The sequence below is a fragment of the Rhinoraja longicauda genome, chromosome 27, assembly GCF_053455715.1.
Source record: "Rhinoraja longicauda isolate Sanriku21f chromosome 27, sRhiLon1.1, whole genome shotgun sequence".
NCBI lineage: Eukaryota > Metazoa > Chordata > Chondrichthyes > Rajiformes > Arhynchobatidae > Rhinoraja > Rhinoraja longicauda.
The window spans coordinates 12,079,047-12,090,339 of record NC_135979.1 but is presented as its reverse complement, the minus strand read 5'-3'; the positions used below and the strand labels follow the sequence as shown (position 1 = coordinate 12,090,339).

The 11,293-nt window shown below is 44.2% G+C and overlaps 1 protein-coding gene across 1 annotated transcript; it reads right to left on the bottom strand.

Annotated features, from left to right (window-relative positions):
* Positions 1 to 4,232: 4,232 nt before the first annotated feature.
* On the bottom strand, positions 4,233 to 10,923 carry pef1 (penta-EF-hand domain containing 1). The gene is made up of 5 exons (XM_078422968.1): positions 10,830 to 10,923; positions 8,589 to 8,973; positions 7,165 to 7,320; positions 5,745 to 5,888; positions 4,233 to 4,929 (listed from the first exon to the last, which is right to left on the bottom strand). The coding sequence occupies exons 1-5, from the start codon at positions 10,851 to 10,853 to the stop codon at positions 4,700 to 4,702; spliced, it is 939 nt and encodes a 312-aa protein (XP_078279094.1). The 5' UTR covers positions 10,854 to 10,923; the 3' UTR covers positions 4,233 to 4,699.
* Positions 10,924 to 11,293: the final 370 nt, after the last annotated feature.

Below are 11,293 nucleotides of genomic sequence, written 5' to 3'. Positions count from 1 at the left end.
TCCATCACCACTCAGCCCCTAACTCACCCCTCCCTCCTTCCCTCCATCCGACCCTCCCCCACTCCCTCCCCCCCTCCCTCCACCCTTCCACCCCTCTCCCCCTCCTTCCACCCTCCCTCCCCCCCTCCCGGTTACAATGGAAACCCTACGGGGACGGGCCCAACGGGGAAAGAGGGGTACTGGGAAAAGGGGAGTTCCCCTCCCTCCCCTCCTCCCTCCCCTCCCCCCTACCCCTCTTCCCCCCTCCCCCTCCCCTCCCCCCCTCCCTCCCCCTCCCCTCCTCCCTCCACACCTCCCTCCACACCTCCCTCCTCCCTCCCTCCCCCCCTCCCGGTTACAATGGAAACCCTACGAGGACGGGCCCAACGGGGAAAGAGGAGTACTGGGAAAAGGGGAGGTCCCCCTCCCTCCCCCCTTCCCCCTCCCCTCCCCCATCCCCTCTCCCTCCCCCTCCCTCCCCCTCCCCCCTACCCCCCTCCCTCCCCTCCCCCTCCCTCCCCTCCCCCTCCCTCCCCTCCTCCCTCCACACCTCCCTCCTCCCTCCCTCCCCCTTCCCGCCCTCCCCTCCCGGTTACAATGGAAACCCTACGCGGACGGGCCCAACGGGGAAAGAGGGGTACTGGGAAAAGGGGAGGTCCCCCTCCCTCCCTCCCCCCTACCCACCTCCCTCCCCTCTCCCTCCCCCCCTTCCCTCCTCCCTTCCCCCCTCCCCTCCCCCCTCCCATCCCCCCCTCTCCCCCCTCCCTCCCCCTACCCCCCTCCCTCCCCTCTCCCTCCCCCCCTCCCCTCCCCCCCTCCCTCCCCTCCTCCCTCCCCCTTCCCTCCCCCAACCCTCCCCCTTTCCTCCCCTCCCGGTTACAATGGAAACCCTACGAGGACGGGCCCAACGGGCCCACTCGGTCTAGTATAATAATAAAACTACTGGATTCTTGTATTAACCCATTTACCTCCTTCAGTGGAAAAAATATGCGGTTCTTCCTAATCTGATCTACATGTGACCTCAGACACATAAAGATGTTCTCTTCTGAAATAGACTAGAAAAGCCAAAACAAAAAACAGACTGCTGGAGGAATTCAGCAGGTTAGCAAACCACTGAGTTTCGTGCAGCAGTTTGTTTTTTTGCTCAAAATTCCAGCGTCCGCAATCACTGGTGTCTCCAGGGGCAATTACAGATGATCAATAAATAAATACTGGTCTAGTCAGGGATGTCAACATCCTGAACGATGAATTTTAAAAGAAAATCACTTCTAAACGAACGAAACAGCTGGGTTTGAAATTCATTTCTGTACAAAAACACCTAAAAAAAACACCACCTTATGCAACAGTACTAATTTATGAAAGCAAGTTACATATGGTGTTAGATGATGCCCTTACTTTTGCATTTGTGTCCAATGAAAACACATCTTTTCTGAAATTCACTCACTTTGGGTTACATAAGAACATTAGAACTAGAACCAGTGGCACAGCGGTGAGTGGTAGAAGTGCTGCCTTCGCCAGAGACATGGGTTCAATCCTGACTACGGGTACTGTCTGTAAATTTGTATGTTCTCCCTGTAAACATGTAGGTTTTCTCTGTGTGCTCCGGTTTCCACCCATACTTCAATGACTTCCAGATTTGTAGGTTAATTGGCTTCGGTAAAATTGTAAATTGTCCCTAGTGTATTGGATAGTGCTAGTGTATTGGGTGAATGCTGGTCAGCGTGGACTCTGGGCCGAAGGGGCTGTTTCCGCGCTGTATCTCTAACGTCTAAAGTAAATCCATCGAGCCTTTGCTTCCATTTAACAAGATCATAACTGATCCACTTCCCTGCCCTCCGTCACTATAGTTTGATTCTATTAATATCCAGAAATACGTGAACCTGTTTTGAATGCAACTGAGCCTTTACAGTCCTCTGGGGAGAGAATGCCAAAGATTCACCTCTCAGGGGACACCTCCACGAGAATATTGTTTGAAGTAAATTGTCAGAAACAGTAAACATTTATTCCAATGTTTCACAAAGACTTTTGTATTAGCATAATTTGTACCGATTTTTTGGCCATCACTAATTGCCAATTCCACAAATAGCTTTGCCAGTGCATTTTACTGGACTATGCTCACCTGGACAGCGAATGGCATTCAATGCAATTTCAGGAAATGCCGCACCTCCCACCTCCAGCTGCACACACCTTTCTTTCCCATTTCCCTGCCCATCACCCCCTCATCACCCATCCCTTTCTAAACCAGGTCCCCCATTTTCCCTCACCGTTGACCCCATGCCCTTCTATCCACCATCCTCCATTTCACTAAAGTTGAAGAAAGGCTTTAATCAGGAAGGAAGTCACAGCTCAGGATGCTCGGACTATGACCTGCTCTTACAACCAAGGTATTTATGTCAACTCTGCAAGTATCCGATCAATGTGGATGGTGGACCTCATTGAGGCAGCACCGTTGACAATGCTTGTATTTTAGCTGATTATTGCTTGGCATTGTGGTGACATTGTAACTTCTCATGTATTAGGCCCCTTCCCATTAGGTCAGTTAGGTCCTGGGCCCTTTACAATGGGCCTCCAATTGGAGTCATCTTGCGAGACAAGAGTCTGCAGATTCTGCAATCTCTAGTGAAAAAAATGCTGGAGGATTTCATGTCAGGCATCATGTGTGGAGGGAAAATCAGTAGATGACGTTTCGGGTGAAGACTCTTCTTCAGACTGATGGAGTAGAGGGGAGACAGCTGGTAGAAAAAGGTGCGGGGAAGGGATGGTGAAAGGCCTGGCAAGTGATAGGTGGATGGTTTGACTGGCAGTAGCAGCCAAAGCTGAAGGCGAGATGCAGAAAAGACAAAAGCGTGCAAACAGTGGAATGTGTTCAATTAGAAAGCCAGGAATTGAAATGTAGAACAAGGACAGATGGTGGACAGAAGGGAATAGAGACAGGCTGGGTGTGGGAGGAAAATGAAAGACCTGGATTAGATGGATGGGTGAGTGTTACGGGGGCAAGGAAAGTGGAATGGACTGCTGAAGGTGGGGGCAGTACCTGAAATTACAGAATTCAATGTTCATACCCTTGGGTAGTAGACGACCCTTGCAGGATATGAAGTACTGTTGTTCCAGTTTGCCTGTGCCCTCAGTCTGGCAGTGGCAGAGACAAAGGACAGGTCATTATGGGAATGAAAAGGAAAATTAAAATGGCTGGCAACTGGGAGCTCCAGCAGGCCCTGCCAGAGCATGCAAGTGTTGGGAAAGACCTCACCTTGTCAGTGCTTGATCTTATCTAGGCCATATCGGGAGTACTGAATACAATTGCCAAACATTCTCCATGTAAAGCTTTTATTGCCATCCATCCATACCCGTTTTATACATAACACTGTGGCTGAGCATTTTGAGTGCAACGGAGGATGTACTTCCTGCGGCAACTGAAGAAACATCACTGCCACAGGCAATGATGGTCCAATTCTATACTACTATCATTGAGTCCGTCCTCACTTTCTCCATCATGGTCTGGTTTGGCTCAGCCACCAAGCACGACATCCGGTGGCTGCAATTGATCGCTCACACAGCTGAGAAGGTGTTTGGCTGCAACCTTCCCCCCATTGACGAACTGTACACTGCAAGGGCCAGGAAGTGAGCGGGCAAGATCATCTCTGACCCCTCTCACCCTGGCCACAGACTCTTCAAAGCACTTCCCTCTGGAAGGCGACTCCGGACAGTCAAAACAGCTACAGCCAGACATAAAACCAGCTTTTTTCCACAAGTGATAGTTCTACTCAATATCCAAAGTCTGTAGTCTCTTTTTTGCTCTGGTTTATTTTCACCCACATGTTTAGACCGTAATGGTGTATCCTTATTAGACAATAGACAATAGGTGCAGGAGGAGGCTATTCGGCCCTTCGAGCCAGCACCGCCATTCAATGTGATCATGGCTGATCATTCTCAATCAGTACCCCTTTCCTGCCTTCTCCCCATACCCCCTGACTCCGCTATCCTTAAGAGCTCTATCCAGCTCTCTCTTGAATGCATTATTGTTTTGATGTGCTTATGCTTTATTCTTAATTGTTAACGGTATGTTTGTGTTGTCATTTGTGAGCGGAGCACCAAGGCACATTCCTTGTATATGCATACTTGGCCAATAAACTTATTCATTCATTCGCTAAATCTAATAGAGTCTTAAAGTATTTAGTGCAACAAAACTCAATGTTCTCACTTTCTCGTTAATTCTTTTCCTTCAAATAAAGCAAAGCCGATGTGGAATGAAATTGTTTTAATTATTGGATCATTACACAGAAAGTATAATCTACACATTATTCTTTACAAATGTATAAACAAGATTTGTTGGAATTGTATCCATTCCAAACCAGTCTTGAGTTTGGCATACATTGTATGAAATCACTTTACCCAGGTTACAGCTGGATCAGGTTTCATTTCATCTTAATGCATGGACACTTAAAATTGGCATTTTAATAGACTCCAAGCAAAGTGTTTCTGCAATGTGCAAGTGCGTTATTTTACAACATATACCATTAAAATTGCAACGTTGTGAAAGCACAACTTTGGTACCTTGGTCCATAACTAATTGTTCGAGAGTCAGCCACTTTAATTTTTGTTTTTGTTTGCATAACAATATTATTACAGTTCAATATTTAATCAATTTAGCTGACCATAGATGAATGGAAATTAATCTTAACACTTCTACTTCTTCTGGCATTCTGAACATTAAGATGAATCATAGCATGCGTGATATGGCAAGAATGAGGAAATCCTCATAGCTGAGGCGGGCATTTCCAGAACGATTGGCATCTTTCTCTTTGAAGGCTTCAGCTGTGCTCTGCAATTGGGTACAAATCTGGATGAAACTGTCCAGCTGAATGGTGGATCGAGCTGGTTTTTGTGCATATCGCGATATAAGGAACTGGACGAACTGTGGGCTTAAATTGTAACCCATCTGAGAGAGAGCTACAGAACAAAACACAACCCACAGTAGATTAATTACAAATGAAACAATATATTCCAATGAAAAATATTTTCTGTATACAATTATGAAATGCATGGTTAATAAAAATCCTTGTACAATGAGAAAGATTCTAAAAAGTAGGACAAAAATATCTAATTAAAAAAGAATCCAACTTGTTAATATTTATTCAAACTATTAAAATACTAAACATCTCAATAGTAGAAGGTACCATAATTTATATATTTTCCACCTAGCGCGAATTTGGTCACCTATTAAAATTAATTTCATCATATCAAATCCAAAGGACATCCGAAAACACAGAAAAAAGAAAAAAGTAGTTTGTATGAAGCCAAACCGATAGGAACACTAGGAACTCTGAAAATGTCCTGCTATTCAGATTCTGCCAAAGAATCTTCAATGCTCAACTTTTAATGCAGGCAGCATTCACCAGCTACTCTCAATGACTGAACCTCTGTACTGGACCAGTGCGGAAACACATCCCCATGGCCTGCTAAATGCTATCACCTGAGCCAAGCTGACCTTTGTCAAACAGTCGGCCCATTCCTGACATTCATCAACTTAGAATTATTACTATATCACCAATAGGCATTCAGTACCACACAGATTCTAATTCTCATCTGGAAGGTAAAATGGACATTCCACTTCTTGACATCAGCTCACCAATAACCACCATCATCACCAGCCCCCCCCCCCCCCCCCCCCCCTTGCTTACTTCAGTAGCATTCAGAACAAAGGTTACTCTTTCAAGGGAGATGGAGAAACAAAAAACAAACATAAACAAGCTCCATTGGCTCACCTTGTTGTAGCTCCTGGGGGTTTATGGTTCCTGATCGATCCCGATCAAACTGCTGGAACATGGTACGCCACTGCTGCAGAAACCTCCACAGGCCTGAAAAGCCGATCAAATCGATCTTACCGATTTTGCCTTGATCAAACATATCTGGAGGAACAAAGGGTTAAAATGTCATAAACTATTTGTCACATGTGAGCCAAATCTCAGAAAAATGATTGCTTGGCAGTTGTTTATTGTATCTGCCCCCACTACAATCCCTGGCACCCACTACCCTCTGTAAAAACAGTTGTCCGACACATCTCCATTACATTTTGCTCCTTTCACCTTAAAGCTATACCCTCTAGTCATTTCCAACCTGGGGTAAAAGGTTCTGACTGTCTACCCTATCGATGCCTCACATAATTTCATATACTTCCATCAGATCGATGCTCCAGACAAAACATCCCAAGTTTGCCCAATCTTTCCCTGCAGCTAATATCCTCAATTTTCGCAAAATCCACACATTTCCACCCAATTAAATGAAAACATGAAAGTTAACATTAATTAATGAACTGTTCTTTCGTTTGTGAGGTTTCATAAAAAATATTTTATGTAGTTGTTTTCTCAAGACAGTTGTTTTCAATTCTATCATGGTCACTTTTGAAGAATGTCAGAACAGAAAAGTTGCTATTGTCTGATGACTATTTTACTGGGAGGACATTTCAAACAGATTGATTGCACTGTTACACAAATTATATTAATTATGTGCCATAAGCACAGACACGCTCCATTGTGGCCTGCCTTTAACATGGACTTCTCCCGGTATACAAATTAAAATCCATAAATCTCTGACTTACCAGACAATCTACTATTATTATGCATGTCTGCATCAGGTTGCAGCAACACAGCAGAATCTTTAAGAAAGGGTGTTAATTTCCAAACTCAACTTCTCTCCAAACAGTTTACAAATAAATGATTTATGCCATATAAATTATAACTGATGGGAAGAAACCCTCCAGAAATCAAATAAACGAGGAACTGAAAAAGCATTAGTGTGTCAGGCAGTACTTTATTCAACATCTTCACCCCCAACCTCCCTCTTCATGTTCTACCACCCATGCTAATACGATGGCCTCACTTGCCTTTTGCAACCCCGCAGATCTAATCAACCATTAGGCTTTGCCGCTTTGGCTGACCCACAAGGCACAGCGGCCCAAGATGGGCCTCAGGCCCCAGCTATGGACCACTCCAATGACCATGTAGCAACTCTTCAGAACAGCTGGCTTGCAAATAACACAATCTGGTCCATTATCTAGTTGGCTGTGCTCAAAATGTTAGCTGGCAAAACTGAAATGTTAATCAATCAAGTAATATTAAATTCTGTATGATATTGGTTAATTGGTGAATACGTGCAAGTAATTAAAAAATAGGGTTTGAAACTTACTCAGCAACAGAAAGCAGGTGTCATCATTAAATGTTGACCAGTTGCTGTTGACAAGTGCTTGCTTGAGTTCCTTCAGAGTTATATAACCACTACGGTCCACATCTACTGACTGGAACCACGAGTAGGCTTCAGGATCAATGCCTGCAGGAGCAGCACCTACATAACAGCGTTGCATGGCAATTTCATTAAATAGGTAACAGGCAAAAGCAAGATCATTTCCAATTTTTAGTGTGTTGCTAGTTACTACCCAAAAATATACTGCAATGATCAAAAAGTTAGATGGATACATTACTTGCCACTCAAAGGAAAGTTCTCATTTAAAACAACAGATAGAGCTATAAATCAGATATAGAAATTTCTTGTAAACTTCAAAATAGTGAAAATATAATTTTTTTTAAATCATAATAGATCAAGTTTTTACAAGATGAAACCAATGTTCAACTGCAGTCATTTATGTGTCCTCAATTAATGTCCAAACAAATATTCAGGCATCTCATTTTTGTTAAAGTATAGGCAGAAGGTAAACTAAAGCCAAGTCAAAGAGAATATCACAAATATCACAGATGGAAAATATTTTTGTTTTTTGATTTTAATATAATCATTCATGAAGTATTTCAGATAAGAGTCATATTTTGGATTGCCACATTTTCAGACTGCCCTAATAATTTCACTGAAAGGATGATGTTTTGGAATGGATAGAGCTATTTATTTCAATGAAACCAATAAATTCAGATTGCACATAAAACAAACTACAGCCAGGGGAACTACGCATTTATTACAATTTTTCATTTCACTATGTTTGAGGTACTTTTTTGCATCGTATTATTCAAATCCAATACATACATTTTAAAAGAGGTCTGCATACTATCCAGTTGAAATACCTCTGAAAGGTCTCTTATACTGGTTTGGCACATTTATTGACATTTCCTGGATGCCAAACAAAGGACATATATTTGAATGTGTGGGGTATTATGTGAACACAGTGATTAAAAAAGAGATACTGTATGATCATGTTACAGTACTTGCCAATGATCCTTAATTAACACAGTTGTAACTAAGATGTTTTCTTCTCAAGTTTCAATGTTCACACACGTGGAGACACAACAGTGTTGGGCATCTGAGACCACCTGTCATGCACAATTGAATTCTATCCCTCAACCTGTCTGTTACATGGAAAGGTTGCGAGAGAAAAAAGGGATTACTTGTTTGCCTTACAAACTGCACCAGAACATTATCTCTTTGGTTTCAATTTTGAAACAAAATTGTTTTGCAGCTCAGATATTCAGCTCCAGAAAAGATTTAATGGGTGGACACATTCGCCTTTGTAGAGATAAACATATTTATCTCTTCTGCACACTGATATCTGAACCACCTCACATCTCAACCGTCTCAAAACATGTTTAATTTATTTCAACAATAGTTACCGGCTGAAGGAGCACCTGATCCATATGCCCCTTGCTGTGGAATTCCATATGCCTGTCCTCCATATGGACCACCTGGTGCTCGGCTTCCATAGGGGGCACCTGGAGCTGAAGGTCCATATTGGCCTCCCTGTCCAAGGGCTCCAAAGTGCCCTCCCGGTGGTGGGGCTCCATATGGTGCTCCCGGTGCTTGGTTTCCATATTGCCCACCTGCTGCGGCTGTTCCATAAGGTGCACTTGGTTGTGTGCCTCCATAAGGACTGCCTGGTGGAGGACCACCAAACTGGCCCCCAGAAAGGGGACCATACTGGCTTCCAGGTTGGTGTGACCTTGAATTGTAGCTGCCTGGTGGAGCTCCCGGTGCAGGCCCTGATGACCCATGGTAATTCTACAAGGATGAAAGTTAAAACGAAAAATTACTAATAAATCAAATAGATGTTCGTACAATTCACTGAGAAACTGTTTAAAATGCCAGCCCAATATTTAATTCATCTCAATTAAATATATTACTAAAACTTTTAAACCAAGTGTTAGACAAAAGAATACAAAGTACACCGCTGAAATCTCAAATAATATGAACAAAAGTATCAATAATCCTACACTGCAGTTGAAAATAACCAAAATAAATTTTAATTACTCATAATGCAAAATTCGGGAGTTTTAGTATTACCAAATTAATTAATTAAGAAATATATTTCTCAATTACAAAACTATTTCAAGCCCAAGTGGTTGGACTTCTCTATAGCTTCTTGTAACTATAACCATAGATGGGGCAGGAGAGACATAAGAAAAAGATTTCTATTACACAGATAGTCATAAAGATTTGTTTTCTTTTCCCAGAAATTTATACTCAATCAAACATTTTCAAATGGTTTGAAATACAATTCCAAGCTAAAGAAGTAATTATTGGTGGATTCATTTGCTAAGGTGGAAACTGCATAATTTTGCAGATTTTTTTTTTTAAATCACATTTTATAGGAAACACAAGAAGATTTTCTGCATTGCATTAGATTTCCATCAAAGTTACTACACTTTACACAATAACAAAAAGTAGCAATGAAGCAAACAAAGGAGACAGGAAAGGGACACAAGAGTAATTCAGTAGGTTAGGCAAAATCTCTGGAAAACATAGATGGGGGACTTTTCGGGTCGGGAACAGACAAACAAATGGACACGCAAGAGACTGTAAATGCTGGAACCCCGAGCAGAAGTCAAATTGCTGGAGGAGCTCAGCAGGTCAGGCAGTAAGACGGAACTACAGATGCTGGTTTTAAACCGAAGATAAATACAAAATGCTGGATTCGGGGAGGGAAAAGAACAGATGAGGTTTCGGATACATAATCTTCCTCTGACTTCAGGCATGTGAACAAACCATGCATCTAGTTATACAAGGTGTGGCAGTCTGGGGGTTGGTTACCAGTGCAAAACAGTGATTGGAGGAACCCTATCATAGACTTGTGAATAGTTCAGGAATCCATCACAGTGAGGAGGTCTGAAGAAGGGTCTCGACCCGAAACGTCATCCATTCCTTCTCTCCCGAGATGCTGCCTGACCTGCTGAGTTACTCCAGCATTTTGTGAATAAACAGTGAGGAGGTGACTGGAGGAGACTCACTGTGATGGATGTTTTTTTTGTGTTGGTTGTGATTGTGTGTGAAATTGTTCATTTTTATTGCTCTATTGCTGGACTGAGGGTGACCTTTCATTTCACTGCACATCTTGTATGTGTATGTGACAAATAAACTTGACTTGAACACATCCCATGGCGGAATCTGTGGTCCCAACCCGACAGGTGAAGTGAACCAGAAGTGGGGACAGACACAAAATGCTGGAGTAACAGCGGGGCAGGCGGTGTCTCTGGAGAGAAGGAAGAAGTGACTTTTCTCGTCGAGACCTTTCTTCTCCAGCATTTTGTATTTATCTTCGGTTTAAAACCAGCATCTGTAGTTCCGTCTTACACAGGAGGAATGGGGTGTTGAGAGGAAAGCTCCCACCAGTACACGGGTCAGAGGTGTAGTCGGCAGAGCCCGGTGGCCGGCACCCGTCCCCCTCCCGCTCCTACCCAGTCCCCTCCTGTACCCGTCCCGCTCCCACACCCCGCGGGCCCGCGTCCTGAGCCGCTCCCTCAACTCTCGGCAAACTCCATCACTCCCCTCACTCGAAATGTGAGAGACCGTCGACGGGCTGCTGCTCCCGCGGCTGGGGGTTCCCCCCTCCCGGGCCATTCACGCCCCCATTTCCTCACCGAGTCGTAGGGGAAACTGGCCATGGCGTCAACCTGCGAGCGTCCGTCCGTCCGTCCCAGCGAGCGAGCGCGGCGCGCTGCCCCCCGCGCCCGATTGGCCCGTCCACGCCGCCGCCCCGCCCCCTCTCCAACGGAACCCGGTTTGCGATTGCTCAGTGAAGCCGTCACTCAAAGGGTGGGTTGTTGCGTCATCTTCCTTGCTTGTGACGCACGGTCATCACGTGATCATCGTCGCGCGGGCGGGAGGAGAGAGCTGCCAGGCTCACGTTATGTCGCCTGTAAACCCAATCGGCCCATCCAGCCTAACCTTTCCTGCGACATGTCGGAAAGGTATATCCACTTTGAAGAAGTTCTCCTAGGTATGACCACTTTGAAGTTGTCCTCTCTTACACTTTCCTGCGACAAGATCATTGCTCCACTTCCACCTCTGTCTACTCTCCTGGACTAACTGATAATCCAGATAA

Excerpts from the sequence above, each read along its gene's own strand:
- pef1 (XM_078422968.1), bottom strand. The coding sequence starts at position 10,853 with ATGGCCAGTTTCCCCTACGACTCG. Across the intron at positions 7,321-8,588 it reads ATCAGGTGCTCCTTCAGCCG|GTGCTGCTCCTGCAGGCATT; the intron begins GTAACTATTGTT and ends GCTGTTATGTAG. Across the intron at positions 5,889-7,164 it reads CACCTGCTTTCTGTTGCTGA|ATATGTTTGATCAAGGCAAA; the intron begins GTAAGTTTCAAA and ends TTGTTCCTCCAG.